Below are 23,540 nucleotides of genomic sequence, written 5' to 3'. Positions count from 1 at the left end.
ATTCTGTTTGCGGGAATCGAACAGGGCATTAGCAGAGATGAATCACTATGATGTCATATCAATTTTTATGACATCATTCCTATTTTTTGACATTTTTTGTTTCACAACCCAGAGTTTTCATCGGATCTTCGTGAAACTTGCTATCTATATGCAGAAAGCCCACGCGCAGGCAGTAACCATCTCCGATTTTGGAAATTCGTCCGAGAAAAAAAGTTGACCTCATAATATCGCCGCTAATGGAAATCGCCGATACCATTATCTCCGAAACTAGGCAAGCTGTTTGAATTTTGTTTCCGGGAATCAAGCCAGGCATTAGCACAGATAATTCATCGCAAACCTGATACATCACAATGACGTCGTATTCGTTTTATGACGTCATCATTAAGAGGACGAGGATCTTAGCTCATTTGAGCTTGGTATTGTTATTATTATTATTATTATTATTATTACGATTACTATTTTTGAGAGAGTTTTCATCAGATTTGGTAATGGGAAGGTTGTAGAAAAAATCGTAAGGAGAGTGGTGAATTTGGATCAGTAAATGCAGAGGGTGGAAACAGATCGCGTGGTTATGGGAGAAGCACATGGCTATGGGAGGTGTGTATAGTCAAAAATGGGGTGGGAGCGCTTCGTCATGCTCCACACTTTGTGGCCGACATCTCCACCGGATCGCATTTGCCTTCTGTTTTTTTTTTTGGTGTGCATTGGTGGGAACATTCGTCTGGGTGGCAGACAGACCTTTGTTCTCTGCAGATTGTGCAGTTTTACTGTGAGACATCATCTGCAGCTGATGCTCACTATCAAAGCCAGAGGGTGCTAATAGTAGGGTTGGGCACACATCAACTTTTTCTCTGTTGTCCCGTTGAAAGGAGTGTTCTTTATGGCCATTTTTCACGCTGATCACAAATCCGTTGAACTTTTTTGACATAGGATGATGTCTCAGGTTGGTAAAATGCAAAAAATCAAAATGGCTGCCAAATTTACCCACTTTTCAGGTAAAATTTGATAATTATGGCTTACTTGGGCATGTAATAATATTAAAAAAGTACAGTAATAATATTACATGCCCTAGTAAGCCATAATTATCAAATTTTACCTGAAAAGTGGGTAAATTTGGCAGCCATTTTGAAAATTTGCATTTTACCAACCCAAGACATCATCCTATGTCAGAAAGTTCAACGGATTCGTGATCAGCGTGAAATTCGGCCGTTAAAAAAAACACTCCTTTCAAAAAAAGTATGGTTGTATGCCCAACCCTACTAATAGCATTTAAATACCAACTCTAGTCATCATTGGTTGGATATTTATACAATATGCCATCCTGATGATGGTAAATAGAGGTTATGGAGATAGAGGGGTATGGGGATCTTGATGAGACTTTTAGGTAGTTTGAGTATTGATAGGTGATTGTCTGGAGTGCTGTTGGTGGGGTCTTGTTAAGGGGGGTTGTGTCGTTGATGTGTGTGTTTTAACCAAGCCCATGCCCCCTCTCTGAGGGGAAGAAAAGAAAAGAAAAATTCCGACAAATAAAAAATCCAAAAAAAATGCTATTTTTTATTCTTTCATTAATTAAAAACGTTTTTTTTTTTTTGCATTTTCTTCCTTGGATCTTGGGTTGGTGTGTTCGTGCAGGCATGATGGGCTGAATGGCCTGAACCTGTGTTCGATTTCCTTGTTCCTTGTAAATAAGTGTGAAATCTGGATAGGCTGCTCCATTTGATGTTTAACCAATGATGACCTCAAATCTCTATCTTTTTGACATGAGTGGATGGGCTGAAGCCTCCAGTTGGAGGCGATACTTTGGTCAGCACATGTACGGGATTCACGTCACGTCCTTTTGAGATTGGGTGGGAGCACTTCGTCATGCTCCGCACTTTTTGGCATATATATTGTTGTGGTTACCAGATTCGCAAACCACCATTCAGGTCCCTTAGGTGAGGTATCTCGGTAAGTACATGTGTAGTTAGGCCCAAACCCGTTGTCTAGTGGGAATACATGTCATTTATACGTGCTGCGACTCTTCAGGATAGCCGTTTTTCTTTTACTATCTTTATTTTGGACCAACCGCCATGATCACAACCACAACATCAACCACCGACCACAACCACCGCTTCACCACAACCGCCACGACCTTCACGCACACCTCACAACCGTAGCATCGCCACCGTTCTTGCCCCGCTGTGGGTACCGGTGTTGGACTCATGCAGAACGCGCGTCGAACAGCGTGTACAAAATCACGGATTTTCTGCTTCAAAAACGGATCAAAAACGACACACGCCCACTTTTTTGCCGTCCAATCGGTGAGCGAGGGGCGATTTGGCCCCGCCTCCAGAACGATCGATATATGCAAATTTGTGGATCAAAAAGCCTTCACGCCCACTTTTTCTCGGGCCAATGGGGAGCGAGGTGAAAGGTCAAAGGGAGGGGGTCAAAGGCGAAGTTACGGGGGGATAAAAGGACCGTGTTCGTCAGTCAGAGTCGGTCGGAGAGTCAGCAGAACGAGAAGGGGTCGGAGAGTCAAGAAGGGTCGGAACGAGAGAGTCGCAAACAAGAACGGGTCGGAGAGTCAAGAAGAGGAGAGTCGGAAGCAGAGGGTCAAGACTTCGCGGGCGGTGGAGCTGCTCGTCGTGTGCGTTGGAGTCGGAACGGAGGGGACGGAGCTGTGGAAAGGCGGCGACACCAGACGAGGGGGTGCTCGCGTCGTGCAGGAAGCTGCACCCGAGGGAGGCCGACAGCGCGACCTGGCCGAGGTGGAGACGCTCGTCGCACATAATAAAGATCCTCTATACCCCGAGCATCAGCAACCCCCTCCTGTTTCCCCCCCGCGCTGAGATAGTGCGACCAAGGGGGCCCCGTTCCCACCCCCTGCCAGGCACTGTCCACGAGGCCCGCGGGTTGCGGGGCCATCGCCGCTCCGCGTCTCATCACCAGACGGGTAGGCCCGACCCGGTCTCGGCCTCAGGCCTACCTCATTCTTGGGGTATTTCTTTTCCTTGGTTTTGGGTATGTGTTGTCGGCGCCGTCTGTGAAGTAGAATTGTATAAGTGTTGCCGTGTGCTCGGTAGTCGGTATTAGCTCTGCACTGTGTTTTCACTTTTATGTTTGCTTTTTGTGTAAATGGAATTGTGTTTTCTTTTTTTTGTGTGCATTTGGTGGAATTGTATTTGTGTGCTTTCCGTTCGTCGCGAATAAATGTGCTTTATTGTTGAACTGTTCTCCCGCTTCGCTTCGTCCTTTCCTCCATTGAATCCCCATCTTGCTTCACGTAAAGGGTTGGTAGTGGGCTGAATACGCCCGATAATTAATCGAACCGTCGAGGTCGACGATAACACCGCTCGGTTATTCTGATAGTACGGAACGGGTCGGCAAGTGGCCCCGTGTCCGAAGTACGACCTGCGGCGAGGTGCGATCGCCCGGTCTACCCTCCGCGTGGGTACTTAGGTAGTTCGAATTTGGCGAGCAACCCTATCCCACGCGGGGGCTGATTGGCTCGATCGCGGTGAGACCGAAAGGTCCACCCGTGACTGGTTCCCGGCGTTAGTCCGAGAGGGTCACGACTGGATTGTCCGTCCGGTGGGCGACGTGCCGCGATTCGAGTTACGTGGCCGTCAGCACGCTGGCGGGCGCGGAATCCGCAACACTGGTGTCAGGTCGTGCGATACAAATTCATCGCCCTCCTCGCGGCACTGGTATTGGAGAACAGGAAAACAGGCTCTCCTGTCTCCGGCTAAATTCACGGGAATCGGTCCAGGGGTGAGAGAAGCGACCCCCGATTCCCTCCAAATTACGAGCGAGCAAATTAACCCTTTAAGAGAAGCAAGATGGCGTCTCAAGGCGAGCGGGAGCCGGGGGTATTAGAAACGTATATGTGTAGTAATGTAGAATCCATGGTCCAGGATGGAATCCCCGAGCAGGAAATGTTGATTGTGCAGGAACACGGACTCGCCCAACTGAACCCAGGGCCCGAGGTGGGTGCGGCGGCGGCCGCGGTGTATGACACCTCCCCCCCCCCTCTCCACCAAGACCCTTCCCCAACCCCTGCCGAAATGGCTCACTCAAGCGCACCCGACATGGCCCAGCTATTCACCATGCTGGCACAAATGAATGCGGAAATGAAAGGCATGAACGAAAAGATGGATGCGAATATGAATGAAGTGAAAACGACGATGGATGCGAATACACAGCAAATGAAAAAAGAAATGAAAGAGCTACGGGGTGAGACGCAGAACATGGGCCGATGCCTGCAGGCGGGCATGAAGGCCGTGAGCAGGGAACTTAAAATGGCGACTCCACGTGTCGGAACAAACGAGCTGGAAGGGGGTGCAACGGCTGACAGGCCCGCGGTGGAGGCGGGTAAGAAAATAATTCGGGAGACAAGAGACGAGGTGAAAGTAATTGGGAGGGAGAGAAAAGAACAATTAATACGGAAAGCAAGGATGAGGTACGCGGAGATCGTGAAAGAGCAAGGAGTGAAAAACAGGGAAGGACGGGAGCGACTTAAAGAGAAAGCAAGGTTGACCTACATAAAGATAAGGGAAAGACGCCAGAAAGAAGCAGAGACCAATAAACACGATGAAGACGGGGTAAGTGACGCACACACACACACGGAGGTAGTGGAGGACAATGAGGTTGAGCTCGCGGAGCGTGTGGGGACCCAGTGCGAGCAGCTGGATGACCTCCTCCAGGAACGAGGGGAGGGAGTATGCCCCCTTGAGGCGAGTCACGACCAGGTGAGTTCGGTCGTGTTTTGCGAGGTTGAGGGGACGAGTGCTGTGGACAGGTGCACGGAGAGCTTGGGGGGTATAGAGGCCCCGGAGACCCTTGTGGGGACACAAATCCCCAGTGTGGTTGTCCCTGTGTGTGTGGTGCAAGGTGTGAGTGCGTCCCCGTGTGTGGAAGCGACCCCGTGTGTGAGTGGTGTGGTGGCGATGGTGCCAGAGTACGTGCTTCCCAGCACGCCGTTTGTGGATGAGGCACCGTGTGTGAGTGAGGCCGTATGTGTGGATGGAACGGCCAGTGTGAGTGAAGCACCGCGGATGAGTGCCCCCGCGTGTGTGAGTGAGGCACGGTGTATGAGTGAGGCACCGCGGGTGAGTGCCCTCGCGTGTGTGGGTGAGGCACCGCGGGTGAGTGCCCCCGCGTGTGTAAGTAGTATGGTTTGTGTGAGTAGTGAGGCACGCGTGAGTGAAAGGTCGCTGTGTGCAAGGGAGACCGTGTGTGTGAGAGAGCGGTATGTAAGGGAGATGTCGGTTGGCATGCGGGAGCACGCAGCCGCGTCTCCCGGTGTGAATGTGATGGAGTGGACTGTGTGCGTCGTAACACGCAGGTGTGCGTGGGTTGAATGGCGACGACGACGGCGACAGAGGAGAGAAAGCCGAGTAGCGGCTGTAGCTGTTTCGGGGACCGTGCCGGGTTCACCCAGCAGTGAGCACGCGGTTCGTGCTGTGCAACGCACGAGACCACCACGTGCTCGCTTGCGAGAGTGAAGTCCCGGTCCGGAAACGCACGCGGTGGATTTGCCGATCCCGCGGACGGACAAAGTTTAGGCAGGTAAATGGATTTGGACCGGACGGGTTCTCCACGCGATCGTGTGTTAAGCTCCAACGGGCAAAGCACATGTGTTCGCGTGGGGAACCCCTCGAGACGTGGGGCTTGTTTTTTTTTTATGCGCACGGTGACGTCATGGCTGCACGTGGGGTTGGAATCCGGCAGGAGGGGTATCTCTGCCGGATGGTCCCGTCCAAGGAGGGACGAGGAACACGTGCAGCTGCATGACGTCACGGGCAGGTGCAAAGTGCGCGAGCTCTGAGTTGCTGCGCAGGTGCTGCGAATGAAAAAAAAAAGAAAAAGCAAGCCTCACTTTCGGGTGTACAGGATTCCTGGGCAAGGGGTGGAAGACCCCCTTGGCCTGGGCACAGGATGGAAACTAGTTAGGGGGAAGGGTTAGCTTAGCTAGACCGACTTCATGGGGCAGGGGTAAGTCCTCATGGAGTCCGTGGAATGGATTAGTTAGAGGGATTGTAGTCAGATTTAGGTTGGGAAATAAAATGAATGATTTGGAGACAGTGACAGACTTGTGGATGTGTAGAGGGGACGTAGTTTAGCTACGTAGTGTTAAATGGAACGTGCTATACTTTAAGGGACGACGTGGGAGCACGAGTTAGTTAGGGGATGTAGATAGAAGGATGGCAGAGTTCAGCGGTGAGTGTGTTGAAGAGTTGGTGAGTGAAGTGGAAGCATGTGCTTGGTGAGTGAGTGAGGCCAGCGGGTCTGTGTGAGTGGAGTGAATGGGGAATGCATGGTGCGATGAGTGATTGGGGGGAGGAGTGACTCCCGCCCAAGGGACCCCGGGGTCAGAGTAAAGTGAGTTAGCTGGGTTAGTCAAATTGAAAAATGGAGGTCGTTTTGCTGTTGGTGGGAAAGTAGGCTCGAGACCCATTTGGAGGGGTGCAGGAGCCCTGTTGACGGGCTTGGGAGCGTGGCTGCGAAAGGTGAGTATCGCTGAGTGGGTACCCCGGGCACCAGGCTAGTCGGCCGCGGTAGGCCATGGGCCCATGGGGGGCCGGGATAGAGTAGTGGGCACGGGTGCGCCTGCTTGGTGCGGGGGCCCGGGCGCCATTAGCCGCGTGGGCAGTGTTGTGGGCACGGGTGACCCTCGGAAAGGGGCCCGGGAGGCCGGCCTGCCACGTGTGCGTTTCAGGGAGGTGCCATGGGGGCACTCCCGGTGTTAGGGAGCTGGTAGGCTCGGAGGCAGTGTAGTGCCCGGGGTGCCATAGCGGGAGATTCGGCAGAGGGTCGTGCCTGCCAAAAGGAGCCACGTGTCCCAGCCAGGAGACCGTGTGAGGGCACGGAGAGAAAATTGGGGGCGAGGCCCGAAATTGTGAGGACACCAACACAGGCGACGGGAATCTGGGTTTTATAGAACCAATAGTTTAAGCGAGAGGCGCTTGTTGAAAGCCCCGGGGTAGTTTAACAGTTAAATGGATAGGGTAGATTAGGAGATGTACCCCTCCGCACCATCCATCCCCTCGCTGTCGTTGTGGGCCGCTGGACCCACTTGGTGTTAAGATCGCCGAACTCTGGGGAGGCCATTCTGAGGCTTCGTTGGGCCTCGACACAGGACGTTAGCTCTCCCTTATTCCCCTCCGGGAAGGGAACGTAGGGGTTGGGAGTAGGCTAGGTGACAGAATAGGTTAGCCGAACAAGGACGATAAAGGGGGTTAGGGGACGATTTATAGTGGGGAAGTAAAAATAAAAACAATAAAAAAATAAGTTGGGGCTAAATTGGTTTTTCACAAATTAAGGGAGTGGGTATGTACAGTGACAGGCAAAGGCGATAGGTTGGGAGGGAGACAGGTAGGTAGGTCCGAGCCCGCCTTCCAAGTGGCCAGCACCACCGCACTCCCTCCACCAACCTCCATTGAACGGCAAAGGCTGGCCAATTTCATCGGCTGGCCGTGTTTTGCTTCAAGGCGGAGGCCGGACAACTTCATCAGCAGCTGTGTGCTGCAAGGCCTGTGCCGGCCAGTTCATCTGCTGGCTGTTTGTCTTCGAGGCCTGTTCCGGCCAGTTCGTCTGCCGGCTGTGTTTGCCTGCAGCGGCCTCCTTCTTCTGCGGGCTGTGTTTGCCTGCTCACCTTTGCCATGCCATGCCCACTGCCCACGTTCACCAGCCCCGTTCAATTTTTGCTTTGCCCCCCCTGTTCATTTCCATGTGCGCCAGGATCGTAAAAGCAACAGTTTGCAAGCTGCGAGAACTGCCCCGTTGGCAGCTACAACACGGGCCTGCAGTGGCGGCCCGTGCACCGTGTTTGTGTTCATGCATCCATTCGTTGTGCTCATTGCGTGTGCCACTTGAGCTGGCACGGAGACTGCGTTTGTGCAGCCCATGCACCGTTGTGGTTCACTGCGTTCAGTTCAAAAGGGAAGGCCTTGGACTGCGTGCAGAGCAGCCAGCCACGTTCCCTGTCACCTGCATTGTTTGAGCCAGAGACTGCATGCGGGCAGCCTGGCTCCCTGCTAACTGCTTTCTTTTTGCAGAGTTCAATGATCCTGGGCCATGGTTTAGTGTAAGATTTGTAAGTTAAGGTTAAGATGTACTGTAAATATGAGTGCGCCCCCGGCATGTATGTCTTAGCGCCGGCAATTTTATTTAAGTCGTCCGTGTGAGTGAGTTTGTTTAGGTAGTTACGCAGCCCTCAGGTTATTTATTTTGGGGACACGAATACCATGAATGTCGCACTCAGGGATCCGTAGGTAAAATGTACTAGGGGAAAACTACACATGATGGCACACGAAAATTTGACGACTCGGGACGAGTCTGTAAAAAGGGAAGGGGGTAGTGTTGTGGTTACCAGATTCGCAAACCACCATTCAGGTCCCTTAGGTGAGGTATCTCGGTAAGTACATGTGTAGTTAGGCCCAAACCCGTTGTCTAGTGGGAATACATGTACATTTATACGTGCTGCGACTCTTCAGGATAGCCGTTTTTCTTTTACTATCTTTATTTTGGACCAACCGCCATGATTACAACCACAACATCAACCACCGACCACAACCACCGCTTCACCACAACCGCCACGACCTTCACGCACACCTCACAACCGTAGCATCGCCACCGTTCTTGCCCCGCTGTGGGTACCGGTGTTGGACTCATGCAGAACGCGCGTCGAACAGCGTGTACAAAATCACGGATTTTCTGCTTCAAAAACGGATCAAAAACGACACACGCCCACTTTTTTGCCGTCCAATCGGTGAGCGAGGGCGATTTGGCCCCGCCTCCAGAACGATCGATATATGCAAATTTGTGGATCAAAAGCCTTCACGCCCACTTTTTCTCGGGCCAATGGGGAGCGAGGTGAAGGTCAAAGGAGGGGGTCAAAGGCGGGGTTACGGGGGATAAAGGACCGTGTTCGTCAGTCAGAGTCGGTCGGAGAGTCAGCAGAACGAGAAGGGGTCGGAGAGTCAAGAACGGTCGGAACGAGAGAGTCGCAAACAAGAACGGGTCGGAGAGTCAAGAAGAGGAGGGTCGGAAGCAGAGGGTCAAGACTTCGCGGGCGGTGGAGCTGCTCGTCGTGTGCGTTGGGTCGGAACGGAGGGGACGGAGCTGTGGAAAGGCGGCGACACCAGACGAGGGGGTGCTCGCGTCGTGCAGGAAGCTGCACCCGAGGGAGGCCGACAGCGCGACCTGGCCGAGGTGGAGACGCTCGTCGCACATAATAAAGATCCTCTATACCCCGAGCATCAGCAACCCCCTCCTGTTTCCCCCCGCGCTGAGATAGTGCGACCAAGGGGGCCCCGTTCCCACCCCCTGCCAGGCACTGTCCACGAGGCCCGCGGGTTGCGGGGCCATCGCCGCTCCGCGTCTCATCACCAGACGGGTAGGCCCGACCCGGTCTCGGCCTCAGGCCTACCTCATTCTTGGGGTATTTCTTTTCCTTGGTTTTGGGTATGTGTTGTCGGCGCCGTCTGTGAAGTAGAATTGTATAAGTGTTGCCGTGTGCTCGGTAGTCGGTATTAGCTCTGCACTGTGTTTTCACTTTTATGTTTGCTTTTGTGTAAATGGAATTGTGTTTTCTTTTTTGTGTGCATTTGGTGGAATTGTATTTGTGTGCTTTCCGTTCGTCGCGAATAAATGTGCTTTATTGTTGAACTGTTCTCCCGCTCGCTCGTCTTTTCCTCCATTGAATCCCCATCTTGCTTCACGAAAGGGTTGGTAGTGGGCTGAATACGCCCGATAATTAATCGAACCGTCGAGGTCGACGATAACACCGCTCGGTTATTCTGATAGTACGGAACGGGTCGCTTAAGTGGCCCGTGTCCGAGAATCGACCTGCGAGGCGAGGTGCGATCGCCCGGTCTACCCTCCGCGTGGGTACTTAGGTAGTTCGAATTTGGCGAGCAACCCTATCCCACGCGGGGGCTGATTGGCTCGATCGCGGTGAGACCGAAAGGTCCACCCGTGACTGGTTCCCGGCGTTAGTCCGAGAGGGTCACGACTGGATTGTCCGTCCGGTGGGCGACGTGCCGCGATTCGAGTTACGTGGCCGTCGCACGCCGGCGGGCGCGAAGACCGCAACAATATATATATATATATATATATATATATATATATATATATATATATATATATATATGTATTGAATAATCCTTGTTACATTCTCCAATCTCTATTTTTTTTTGAAAAGATTCAATATTTTGCCACAAACACAGAACCAACCATGCCTACACTATCCTTTGTCAATGCCAAATTCCCTGTCAGCCTCACGCCGGATATACTCGAAGTTGGGGATGGGCCGAATCAGCCGACCAATAACAGGGCTGTGTTATTCGATCTTGGGACATTTAGTCATTAGAACAATCCGTCAATGGTAAACTTGCATTGCAAGTGTTCCACATTTCTTAATTAGGTTTGTTGGTAATGCTTGCAAACCCCATTGCTTGTGGGTTTATAATGACCTATTAAACACCAATCATGCCCCACTTTGTCTTTGTCCTCCTCCTATCGGTGCATCTCTAGTGTGTTTATATCCGTTTAAGTGGTCCCTAAGCCTGTGGCAAGGCCACAATCTCCTTTGTGAGTGTGAACTCATTTGTCCAGTGTGCCAAGTCTCTTTGTATTTATAGTGCCCAATTGGTTAATTACACTGTATCTCTTTGTCCATCTGTGTCTCGATCCAAATGCTTATCTTTTTCCATTTCACAGTGTATGATGGGATTGATGATGTGCTGGATTATGGAAGTCAGGCACCTGCTTAGTTAGTTTCCTCTGAACTCGGTATCTTAAGAAAAAGCAAATGTCTTCCTTATTATACCCAAAGGCAAGAACATGAGTCCACTCAGATTATGCTTAATATGGTAATTAATGATTGGAGAGATCTTTATCCCAATATCTGTTGTCGCTCCATTTCTCCCACAACCCTTTTTTTTTCCTGGGTTGTTCCCGTGTTCAGGCTCCTGCCTCTCCTGCCTTGCTTGGTGCTAGCTGTGTGAGTGCAGTTCAGCTGTCCAGCACGCAGTCCTCAAGTCTGCCACATGCACCCAACAAAACTGGTAATTGTGATGGAGCTCAAAGCATCACTGGATCCAAGCAAAGTGTGGAATGATGAAAACATGTTTGCAGTTTTTTTTAACCTTTGATCAAGCTTGAAATTAGTATTCATACAAAATCACAATTAGTTCTTTTCACTTGTGTGACCTGCACACAATGCAAAATATTCTTTGAAATCCAAATGTTTAAAAACACACTCTCCTGAAAATGAAAAATAACCCTTTGAAAACCTTAATGCAGAAGTCTTTCTTTTAGTTTAGCCAAAACAGTTTTCTTTGTTTTTACATTTGTACGTCCACATCTGTAAAACAGTATCAAGGTACCTCATCATCATGTTATTCTCTTTGTAAAGTGAAACGAGGGTAACCTTGCTAAGGAACTGTTGTTTACACCACAATGGGCATAAATCGTAATTGAGGCATGGGAAATTGGTGAGATGTGATCTGCTGATTGGACAGACTGGTCGTGAAAAGCTTTAAAATCCCTTTAAATCCTGCTATGAATCGGTGACTATCATTTGTTTGTTTTTTATGCTAGTAATCCATTTTGTACCTTGGAAAAGTGGGCCAGTAATCAATTTGTTTTTGCAAAGAAAATGCATTCTTTATGCTATTAATGAGAAGGTGACTGTAGATTTAGTGCTTTTGGAAATGCATCACACAAGGTCAAAAGCAGGAAGTGGTTTTCTCACATCGTTGTGGTTAAAAAAAAAATTGTGGTCCACTTGCTTGCATGTTAGCTTTCCATTATAGATAATAAGGAAGTCTGTGCAGTTGAAAATTAACTTGCTGATGAAAGTTTTTAGTGTAATCCGAGTTTAGATTTCGGGACTCGTGCTGTTTTCTCGATTATGCAGAAGCAAATTGCTTGTGATGATAATTTTTTGTTTGTTTGTTTTTTTGTTAATGCAGTCATATATGTGTGCGTACGTGTTTACATGTCCACATGCAATGAGTTTGTGCTAACAATGCACGACCAGAAGTCACAGTCTCCTTGTATTTTTCCCTACGGAAACTGCTCACATCGAACCACTCAATGGTACAATGAACCATTCTCCATTCCTGCCTTTTTAAGTCATCTCTACCGAGATGACCTAATAAAGCCGGACCAAATGTTCATCCGTCTGTCCGTCAATTTTTCTTTCTGATCTTGATGAAACTTAGTATGTGGGTAGAGGTCGATGAGTGTTGCACAACGATATAACTTTTATCCGGGTTCAAGGTCAGGGTCAAGGTCACGAGGTCACGTAAGTTATAAAAATCGGCATTTTCAAAACCTATCTCATCTGCCATTCTACAAAATATTCGGCAACTGTTTATTGATTATGATAGTAAAAAATATTATCTTGTATCTAACTGGACAGATTTTTGAATTTCCATCCCAATTGGCCGCCACGTAACCTGGAAGATGGTCAAAAACACCTCCCGGTACAAAGAAAACTTTTTACTTCCGATCTTGATGAAATTTGGTATGTGGGTAGAGGGCGATGAGTGATACCCAACGACATTTTTTTCCCGGATTTGAGGTCAGGGTGAAGGTCACGAGGTCACGAAAGTTGTGAAAGTCGCCATTTTCAAAACCTATCCAGTCTGTCATTTTAGGAGATATCTGGCAACGGTTCATCGATTATGATAGTAAAAAACATTATCGAGATGACCGTCACCCCCACACGGGGGTAATTTTTTTATTATTCGTGTTTAGACATTGGCCAGCAGGCAGTGGTGAATGGACTTGATGAAGACTGCTGGCTTGGAGGAACTGGAGGTGTCGAGAAAATTGCTATGGGGACAGGCCACTTGGATGTGGATACCACAGGGTCATTAGAGGCAAGATGCCAAGGCAAGAGAGCTGTCGGACCTGCCAGCAATCACTGTGCTGGCAATGGTAAGCATGTACTGTGGTGTTTTGAGAGCTCTATAATTTGATTCTTTATAAAAAAAACAAAAATTCTGTTTGCATTGATCTGATGTTCTAAACATGAATTGCAAATGTGCATGCATCTCCTTTAAAAAAATTTTTTTCTTTTTTCTTTTCCCTGTGCTTTATGCAAGGGTATAACAAAGGCACGATTTTGCGGACACAGGAAGAGTCTTTGTCCCATCACATGTTTGTTGAATTATCCCACTTTTGATCAATTGTCTACGTTTGTACATTCTGTTTTATGCATCTTGTTTAATCTCATCATTGATGTTTATTCATGGTGTTTGTTTTTCTTCTATTTTGGTGGTTATTCATCGACATTGTACATCCCATGGTAGTGCTCTCCCCCAAAATATGTTGTCCATGTGAATGTAGGAAAGATGATGAGCATCAGGATGAGAAAAGAGTAAAGTTTTGAACATGATATACACTGGCAGAAAGTCCGTCAACATATTGGACGAACCTTCTGTATTTTCACACTATCAGCCTATCAGACGTGAAGCAAAAACATGCGTACTGCTTCTGTGCATTTATAATACATCGTGGTTATGTAGCTCGGATAATTCCAATTGCACTGGGCCACGGGTTAAACCAGAGGCCTAAGGCCTCTGATGCCTATCTATGCGCCTTCACAAAATGTTGGACGTATGATTTTTTTTTTCTCCAGGTTACAACTGTGGGTGGATTCGGGCCAGCTGTCCATCCAGTGGGACGAAGGCAGTCCATCCACACATACATACACTCATCCGCCATAGCCCCATTATAGTATGATTATTCATCATGCAATAAAGCATTACTTTCATACAATTTAAATCTAAATTATAATTAATGAACTAAAAATTTTTAAAGTCCAACTCCTTCAAAATATACATTGCTTGTGTGATCATCCTCTTGACGTTGATTAAGAAAGTCGAGGTGAATCCAGAGTGGACATTTGTGCAGATAATGTTTTTACAGATAAGATAACACAATCGTGTATCTTTCGACATATAATAAAAGTATTATGACGGGCATCATCTCGTGACAGGCTTATCGTTAAGTCCCTTGTACGTACCATTGATAATCAAAACAATTTAAAAAAAAAAATGTTTTATTGAAAGATCTTGTGAAAAATTAATCTTGAGGGGTGAGGGGGTGATACTTGAGGGGTGCAAATACTTAAGCAAATACTTGAGGGGGTGAGGAAGGTCTGTTATTATTATTATTATTATTATTATTATTATTATTATTATTTTGTTGCCGACTTGGGGTTCGAGGCTTGCCACAAGGGGAAGTGCTCGAATTCCTCCCAAAAAACCGGTCCTGAGGCCGCCGGGCACAAATAACTCCGTGCACCAGCGGGTTGCTAAGCAACCACAAATGCCTGTTCACACGGCCAATCCTGCAGGGTTACACTACCTCGAGTGATACCTTGCGTGTGGACGGCCATGCCAAGGGGGGTGGGGGGGTGGGTCACATGCCCTTGTTAAACTTGCTATATCAGGTGCAGCCGAGCAAAGCTGCCAAGTGTGCACCAGCTAATAAAACAGATTACAGTCATGCGCCACTTAACGACGGGGTTACATTCTGAGAAACGCGTTGTTAAGCGACGTTGTCATTGTGCGAACATCATTTTTTTTTTCGTTTTCGTTTTCGAACATCGTACTTGCACAAAAGTAGACACCTAGGCTATATGATATAGCCTATTGCTCCTCGGATACAAACCTGTGCAGCATGTTACTGTACTTAATACTGTCGACAATTGTAACACACATCCAAGAGAGACGGAAGACGCGTTGGTTTTACCTTTGTGCTGTTCATGACGGCCATCGGTGTTGTTAGCAGCAGCTTACAATCTCCTCTCGCATCGATTATAGAAAGATGAATAAATAGCGTTTGGATTTTATCAATACGTAATCATTGCATCGATGTTATAATTTATAAATGAAGAAACGAGCACCTGTCAATTGTGATATATATTTTCAGAACAGTGCGATTGTTTTGATAGCATGAAAAGCTTCACTAAAAACAAATTGGTGTTTTAATTTCGACTGTAACAACGATTTCTTCGCGGAATTCTTCAATTCAAAGGTAATTTACTTGCTGGAAGGTAAACGGGCAAACATTGGTTCAGTTTGAAAGCCGATTTCCTTGAATCCCGATTTAGCACGATCCTGTTTTTTTCGCGATGACATTTTATGGACCTCAACGATCGCATTATAATGGGGCCACACTGTCGTTTATTATCATTATGAGGTATTATGTACTGTACAGCGTACATAATTGTACGTGCTATTTTTATACGACTGGAAGCACTACGTCAGCTACATCACTCGGCGATAGGAATTTTTCAGCTGCCTTTTTTTCTTTTTTTTTTCCACAGCTGGCAGATCCGTCGTTGCCCGGAACGTCGTTAAGCAGCTCATGACTGTATTGGGGTTGAACTTCTTGGCTGAGCTAATGTGCAGACCATGTTGGATCAATGAAGTAAAAGATGAAATAGGCTGGGTTCATTAATAACAAGCAATTTATTGCAAGCAATGGCGAGGAAAGGTCATGTGGCACAGTAGGGGGTTTATTCACACGCGTGTACTGCAGGGAAAGCCAGAATACATGGGTGCAGCAAAATAAATGCAATTATTATTTCAAAAAGAAAAGAGGGCACAGAGCAGAGTTAACCCAATATAAAGAACTTCTACAATCTTAACTTGTACTATATACGTTACAGGCACCATCGGACACACATCCGAGGAAATTAGAGATAGTCAGAGAGAGGATGAGCAGTTGAGGTGTAAACTACCTCATTGTACCTGGTGCGATCGATGGACCTACGCAACCCAATCGCTTAGGAGGGGGAGGGCGGGAAGAAAACGGGTGTCTTCAGTGCGTGAGTGGGAGGTGCAAAATGAAGTGCAGTGTGATACAAGAGGAAGTGTGAGAGGTGCAAATAGATATGCTTTTTCAGTGATGCATCCCCAGTGGACGAGACAGCAGATGGGAGAGAAAGATGTGTGAGAGCTTAATGGGGCATGTAAGAGAGTCTGCAAATGTGTTACTAATGATGACTGTGGAACAATGTGGAACAAATAATGATGATTTAGGCTACATGCCAAAATACCCTGGCTCGCTGGCACCCGCTATGTCCTCCATTCCCCGGCATCCCCAATTACTGTTGTGAGCGTCCAGGGACCTGATGGCAGTTGTGGTTGTTATAGTGAGGTGGGTGAATCGCTGTGGAGTCTGCAGTGAAGTACTTAAAGCGGTTGAGGTGATTGTGGTGATGCGGTTAAAGTTGCTGGTAGCAGTTGTGGCATTTGTGGTGAATGGTCAGGCATAAATTGTAGAGATTTTTAGAAGGCGTTTGTGGTGGTCATGATGAGTGTTGTCGGGTCGTGGTGAAGGTGAACGTGGTGAGGGTCTGAGGTGAGGCGTCAGTTAATGGCACCCCACTTTAATGGAGAAATGGCATGCGTATGCAAATTATGCTGCGGTGATATTCTTCACTCCTGCTCTGCGGGTAATGTCACTGAGCTGGTGTGTGTGCATGCATGGCAGGGTTCGTGTGCGAAATAAAGTAAATAGAATAAAATAAGGATAAAATAAGGGATTGAAGACCTAACTGAAAGCCATACGCAACGCATCTTGTCCCATTCACCCACTAAACATATGGAAGGGCTAACTAAACGAATACTAACAAGATAACTGTCTCGGGATCACTATATGGTGGATGCCATTGCTCTGGAGGAGTGCCGGCTTCGCAGAACAGCAACAATATTTTAAGCTTTATTATAAACTCGCAGGATAGTTTTGAAGTAGGCGCACACGCCTTTGACCGTCTAACCTAGGTTTGAATCTCGACCCAGGTATAACTTGTCACCTTTGTGTTCCTCATGCAGGGCAATGCATCAATGTGTACACCATCCCATTAGAAGAATGGTTGAGGACCTGCCCACTGGCACTGGTCAATGGTGGACGTTAAATGTCCCGCCATCTTCCACGAAGGGTTGGCAAATTAATGCCAGCGCAATGAATAAATTACAAATTCCTGCATCCTTCAGTTGTATGTCAAGCCTGCTCAGCTGCTTCATTAAAGCCTTGATACAAAGACATTATAGTCAGGCAATTCCACAAGAAGATGAGAATAATTAAAACATTTGAAGTGGTAGTCGTAGTTGTGGTTTTAAAGTTTGGTTGTAATTATACAAATGACTTTTGGGAGGCATTGCATTGTAACAAAGTAAAAGAAATAACAATAAAAAATGCTCTTTTTGACTATAATCCAAAACAAAGTTTTTGCAATTATTGGAGACTTTTTGCTGCAATGCCATGGTTCATGGAAAAACAATTCTGACCATGTTAGTTACCTCGGTCTGCTCCTTATCATGGCTTATTATGATTCACAGTTGAAAAATTGTACACAGTGCCTTCAGAAAGTATTCGCACTCCTCGACTTTTGTCACATTTTGTTGTGTTTCAGCCTGAATTTAAAATGGATTACATTAAAAAACAATTGTCACCGATCTACACAAAATACCCCAGAATGACAAAGTGAAAAGGTGTTTTCAGAATTTTTAAAAAAAATAAATAAATCATAAAAAGCTGAAATGTCTTGCGTCAATAAGTGTTCAACCCCCTGACTCAATACTTTGTAGAAGTGCCTTTGGCAGCAATTTTCATCTTCAAAAGTCTTCTTGGGTATGTCTGTATCAGCTTTGACATCTGGATTTGGGGATTTTCTCCCATTCTTCCTTGCAGATTTGCTCAAGCTCTGTCAAGTTGGATGGGGAGTGTTGGTGAACTAATGTTCAAGTCTTTCCACAGATTCTCAATGGGATTCAAGTCTGGGCTTTGGCTGAGACACTCAAGGACTTTCAAGTTCTTGTTGTGAAGCCATTTCATTGTTGCTTTGGCTGTATGCTTGGGGTCATTGTCCTGTTGGAACGTAAATCTTTGCCGCAGTCTGAGGTCTTTTGCACTCTGAAGCAGGTTCTCCTCAAGGATTTGCCTGTATTTGGCTCCATTCATTGTTCCCTCTACTCTTACAAGTCTCCCAGTCCCTGCCGCTGAAAAGCATCCCCATAGCATAATGCTGCCACCACCATGCTTCACAATAGGGATGGTGTTCGATGGGTGATGAGCTGTGCTCTGTTTCCACCAGATGTAGCTGTTTGCATTCAGGCCAAAGAGTTCATTTTTCGTCTCATCAGACCACAGAATCTTTTGCCTCATGCTCTCAGAGACTTTCACATGCCTTTTTGCAAACTCCAGGCATGCTGATGTGCCTTTTTCTCAGGAGTGGTTTCCATCTGGCCACTCTCCCATTAAGCCTAGACTTGTGAAGTGTTGCAGAGATTGTTGTCCTCCCTGCAGGTTCTCCCTTCTCAGCCAAGGAACTCTGTCGTTTTATCAGAGTGGTCATTGGGTTCTTTGTCACCTCTCTGACCAAGGTCCTCCTTGCCAAGTTGTTAAGTTTGTCGGATGGCTCGCTCTCGGAAGAGTCTGGGTAGTTCCATATTCTTTCCATTTCCTGATGGAGCTCACTGTGCTCTTAGGAACTTTCAATACTATAAATTGTTTTATACCCTTCCCCAGATCTATGCCTCCTCACAATTCTATCTCATAGTTCTACGGACAGTTCTTTGGACTTCATGTTTAAGTTTCTGCTCTGACCTGCACTATCAACTGTGGGATTTTATATAGAAAAGTGTGTTTCTTTCTAAATCTTGTCCAATACATTGAATTAGCCACAAGTGGACTCAAAGTTGTAGAGACATCTCAAGAATGATAAAAGGAAATTGGATGCACCTGAGCTCAATTTTGAGCATCAGGGAAAAGGGGTTGAACACTTATTGACTGATGCAAGACATTTCAGCTTTTCATTTTTAATCAATTTGTAAAAATTTCTAAAAACATGATTTTCACTTTGTCATTATGGGGTATTTTGTGCAGATCGGTGACAAAAAAATTAAATTTAATCCATTTTAAATTCAGACTGCAACACAACAACATGTGACAAAAGTCGAGGGGTGTGAATAGTTTCTGAAAGCACTGTAAATCATTATGAGCTGATATTTTGTACACATTGGCCACTGATGGCAACACAAATCTGATTATCTTTTGGATGTGACCTTGATGGAGAGTGTTAACAGCAGCTAAAGAAACTTCTCATGTTCGGCAGTCTTTATAGTATTTCCAGTGCAGTCTTAGAAACCTAAGATTTTGCACACTTTATTGGGATGTTGCTTGATTATTATTTAAATTTGGTTACTTGAGATGAATGGCATAAGCAGTTGGAAAGGCATATGTTCTAAAGACATAATTATTGTTCTAAGTTTTTTTTTTTCCATTTCAAAAATCATTAATTGTATTTACCCTGAAATTTTAAACATGGAGTACAACAGTATTTCCCTTAAAGAAAATATGGAAAAGTTGTTGACAACTAAGCATCACAATTACAATGTTGCTTAGCTCTCAAAAACTTCCTCATCGATCAACTTTTGTCAACTGTTCTTTGATCGTGTCTAACATGGAAAGTTGTGAAGAGTAATATCACAAACCATCACAAAAAGTGTCAAAAGGACAACTACTGACTTGTAAGTTTGACTGATTCTTCTTCTTTTTTTGTCTTTGTCTTTTATGGAGTTTATTTAAAATGGTCCAGAAAATATTTTGCTTCTTAATCCTGCAGATAAAAAAATTGAGCTTCATTAAATTCTTGTAGGTGTGGGTGCTAACCAGAGCATTGGAACTTCAGGAATGGCTGGCCTAGCTTCATCGGGCACCGGACAGCATGGCACTACCATGTTCTGGGGTTCGCAACGCAACCCCCAATCTTTTGGTGGCTATGCAGCATTTTCCTCGGTCTCGTCCTCATCCTCGTCATCTTCTGGCGCTAGTGGTGGCGGGGATGCATGCACTACAATTGGCAACTGGAAGAACGTGTGGGCAACACATACACATGGCACTCCAGTTCTCGAATCTTCAAGCTGGCCCACCTTGGAAACGGGTACCAGCTCATCTGGCCAGTTCTCTGACTCATCTTCCCAGACTGGCAGCTCAACCACAGCCTTGCCTGCGGCAGGAATGGGCTCTGGAAATCTGTCTCAGAGTGGCAGTGGCTATTGGAGTAATGATGCACTGAACACTAATGGGAGCAGCCATGCATGCGGGTCTCAGTTGAGCAGTGGTTGGACTCCTAGCAGCATCCAAAGCATCGACACTGAAGAACAGCATGGACCAAATTGGCAGCCTGGAGGAGTTGGAGGTGGACGAGGAGGTAGCAGTGGAAGTGTTGGCAGTGACACTATGAACATTGTGCCATCATTGCCTTTGCTCAGCAGACGGCCAAAACATGAGGTTCCTTTAAATTGGGCTCAGGAGAATGGACCAGGATCTTGCCGATCAGGGGCACAAGGTGGGGATGGGCCAACTTCTTTAGTTCCCTCCTCTGGTTGGGCTATTCGCACTAATGGATCATCCTGTTTCAGAAAGGACTTATCTGCCGACTTGCCAAGCATCTCCAAAGGCAAATTGTCAGAGGAACTAGAGAGTAACAGTGCATGGGAGGTACAGCGTATGAACTACTCATGCAGTGGAGGCAAGTGGGGAAATGCCGAATTGATTGGGATATGTGAGAGCCCTGACGATGAACCCCTCGGTCTTGAGAGTTGCACTGACACCTCAAATGGTATTTCATGGGGGACCAAGTCCGGAAATGGACAACAACATTCCAGGGTTGATGGGAGTGATGAGGCAAAGGAGGTTTGGGATGGAGTATCTGTGCAGGAAGTTGTAAAAGAGTCATCTTGGGGAGGTGATGAGTGCATGGCACCAAGTGTAGGGAGCAATGAAAGCACCAGCACAGGTGGTGGGGGTGGCAGCAGCAGCAATGGTGGGAGTGGAAGTCGAAACTGTTCTTTCTACAGGTGGACAGAGCACTCTTCACGGACAGATGCGAAAACAATAATCCTGAATGTGATGAGTCGCACAGACTTAGATCCACGAGTGCTTTCTCACACTGGCTGGGGACAGACACCTGTGCGACAAGATACGACTTGGGATGTTGACTCTCTGCAGGGGCCTGGGGAAAGACGAGACTGTCGTTTAAATGGAGGATCTGGAGAGAAGATTTTTGCTGGTGGAAGCAATGCCTCACCAGGGGTTTCTGAGCATGGCCGATCGTGCAAAGTGGGTCAGACAGGACCAAGGTTTGGAAATAAAGGCAACGATGAGCAAATATCTAGCTTCTCATCTCAAAAGAATAAAAACTGGGAGGATTCGAGGACATCCGAGCAGCGTAGCTGGGGCAATTGGTCAAATAACTCTGCATTGTCATGGGGTGACAATCAGGTACCTTGTAGTTGGGGTGATACAGCACCTAGGAACAGAGATGGTTGGTGGGCAAGTCACAATTCTTCAGATTCCTCTGCCAGTCAAAATTGGAGTCAAGATTCTGAAATGTCTAAGGTGTCAAGTTGGACGGAGTCACCTGCTTTGCAAGCCTGTGATGGCTATGAAGATTTGGGCAAGGCTAGAAAACTGCCACAAGGGCAATGGACTGACATTGCAGGTGAGAAACCACAAATAAATGGGTGGGAAGGGGATAGAGTTGCTCGGTCGGTGTCACACAACTGTTCAAAACCAATGCCAAAGGTGGAAACCACCAGTAGTGGGGTTTCCAGCAGTTGGAGAGATCCAGGAGAAGGTCGTCCTGGGATTGAGGTCTGGAATGGCGATGGCGGAAGCCCACCGGCATCCAAGCTGGGCACAGCTGTGTGGGGCGAACCCCCAAGTGATGGTCTCGAGCACACAGACAATCAGGAACAGCCACAAAGCAGTGGGCGGCGCCAGGATCATGAAGGGAATGGACAGTGTTCAAGTGCAGGTTGGGTTGGTGGCCCAATGCCCTCAACAGAGGCAGAATCCTCAGGTTGGGAGGAGCCACCCCTTCAGTCACTGCAGCGCAGAACTGAGGTGGATGATGGAACGGCTGCATGGGGTGACCCCACACTCCACAGGAACCGTTCAGTGAACTTGTGGGATGGAAGCAGGGTGGGTCGTGTGGAGTTGCAGTCAGGCGATCGGCCCTCTCGGAAGATTTCTGCACTCGCGCAAGGTACAATGCACTTATGCAAGGCATAGATTCTAGGTTGAATTATCCAAATGACCAATATAGTTTATCTTGTAGCTCGTTCATTAGTTGCTTGTGAAATGAATGGTATCATTTTTTCATGTCTGCCACTGCAATTATTGACTTTGAATCCTTGAGTAGTATTTTATGATTTTTGGGGCATGCAGGCTGGCGTGATCACCCAAAAGTGGCAGACAATGGAGTATCAGCATGGGGTGGTAAGCCTGTAGAGTTGCCTGAAAATTGGAGTGATACAGGGGATGTGAATGGAACAGCAGTGTGGTCTGCATCCATCACAACTGAGGCTTCAGGAAAGAGGGGTGAGATTAGTTTCATTTGGTTGTTTATTTATTTATTTCCAACTTTATTTTCTGGTTGTGTATTTCATGTTCAGAATGGTTTCTAACAAAATGTGTAATTGGATATTTGGAAAAAAAAATTGGGTTGCTTTTACATTTGAGGACTTCAGGATCTGATGGAAACAATTTAAAGTACTAAGGAAAAATATATTGTGACTAAGGCCTTAGTTATTTTATAACTTGTTTTACACAGTTCTTCAGCTAAAATGTAGGGTCAGTCAGTCGAAATATAAATATAAATACAGTCATGCGCCGCATAACGATGTTTCGGGCAACGACGGATCTGCTAGCCCCATTATAATGGAGCTGAAAAATTCCTATGGCCGAGTGATGTAGCCGACGTAGCGCTGCCAGTTGTATAAAAATAGCACATACAATTATGTACACTGTACAGTACATAATACTTCATAATGATAATAAACGACAGTGTGGCCCCGTTATAATGCAATCGTTGAGGTCCATACAATGTCATCGCGAAAAAGCAGGGTCGTGAAATCGGGATTCAAGGAAATCGGCTTTCAAACTGAACCAATGTTTGCACGTTTAACTTCTAGCAAGTAAATTACATTTGAATTGAAGAATTCCGCGAATAAATCGTTGTTGTTACAGTCTAAATTAAAACACAAATTTATTTTTGGTGAAGCTTTTTATGTTGTGAAAACAATCGCACTGTTTCAAAAATATATATCACAATTGACAGGTGCTCATTTCTTCATTTGTAAATTATAACATCGATGCAATGATTACGTATTTATAAAATCCAAACGCTATTTATTCACCTTTCTATAATCGATGTGAGGGGAGATTGTAAGCTGCTGCTAACAACACACATGGCCGACATGAACAGCACAAAGTTAAAACTAGCATGTCTCCCGTCTCTCTTGGATGTGTGTTACAATTGCCGACAGTATTCAGTACAGGTTTGTATCCGAGGAGCAATAGGCTACACCATATAGCCTAGGTGTCTAGGTTTGTGTAAGTGCGATGTTCGAAAACGAAAAAAAATAAATATGGTGTTCGCACAACGACGATGTCGGTTAACGACGCATTTCTCAGAATGTAACCCCGTCGTTAAGTGGCGCATGACTGTATAATTTCAATTT

The 23,540-nt window shown here is 46.6% G+C and overlaps 1 protein-coding gene across 14 annotated transcripts in view; it reads left to right on the top strand.

Moving 5' to 3' along the window:
- LOC147011933 (trinucleotide repeat-containing gene 6C protein-like) overlaps positions 1-23,540 on the top strand; it is a 356,840-nt gene that overhangs the window by 249,899 nt on the left and 83,401 nt on the right. For 13 of the 14 annotated variants that reach the window (XM_085857641.1, XM_085857642.1, XM_085857647.1 and 10 more), the window contains 4 exons: positions 10,952-11,051; positions 12,751-12,933; positions 19,670-22,063; positions 22,246-22,398. In XM_085857641.1, coding sequence (XP_085713767.1) covers positions 10,952-11,051; positions 12,751-12,933; positions 19,670-22,063; positions 22,246-22,398 — 2,830 coding nt within the window. The remainder of the gene's footprint in view (positions 1-10,951; positions 11,052-12,750; positions 12,934-19,669; positions 22,064-22,245; positions 22,399-23,540) is intronic. The other variant, XM_085857643.1, reaches the window with a different exon arrangement.

This window comes from Eptatretus burgeri, chromosome 15 (assembly GCF_056783735.1).
Source record: "Eptatretus burgeri isolate ZD-2024b chromosome 15, Ebu_testis_v1, whole genome shotgun sequence".
Lineage (NCBI taxonomy): Eukaryota > Metazoa > Chordata > Myxini > Myxiniformes > Myxinidae > Eptatretus > Eptatretus burgeri.
Note: the sequence above shows the minus strand (reverse complement) of the source record. Positions and strands in the feature narration are given on the sequence as shown.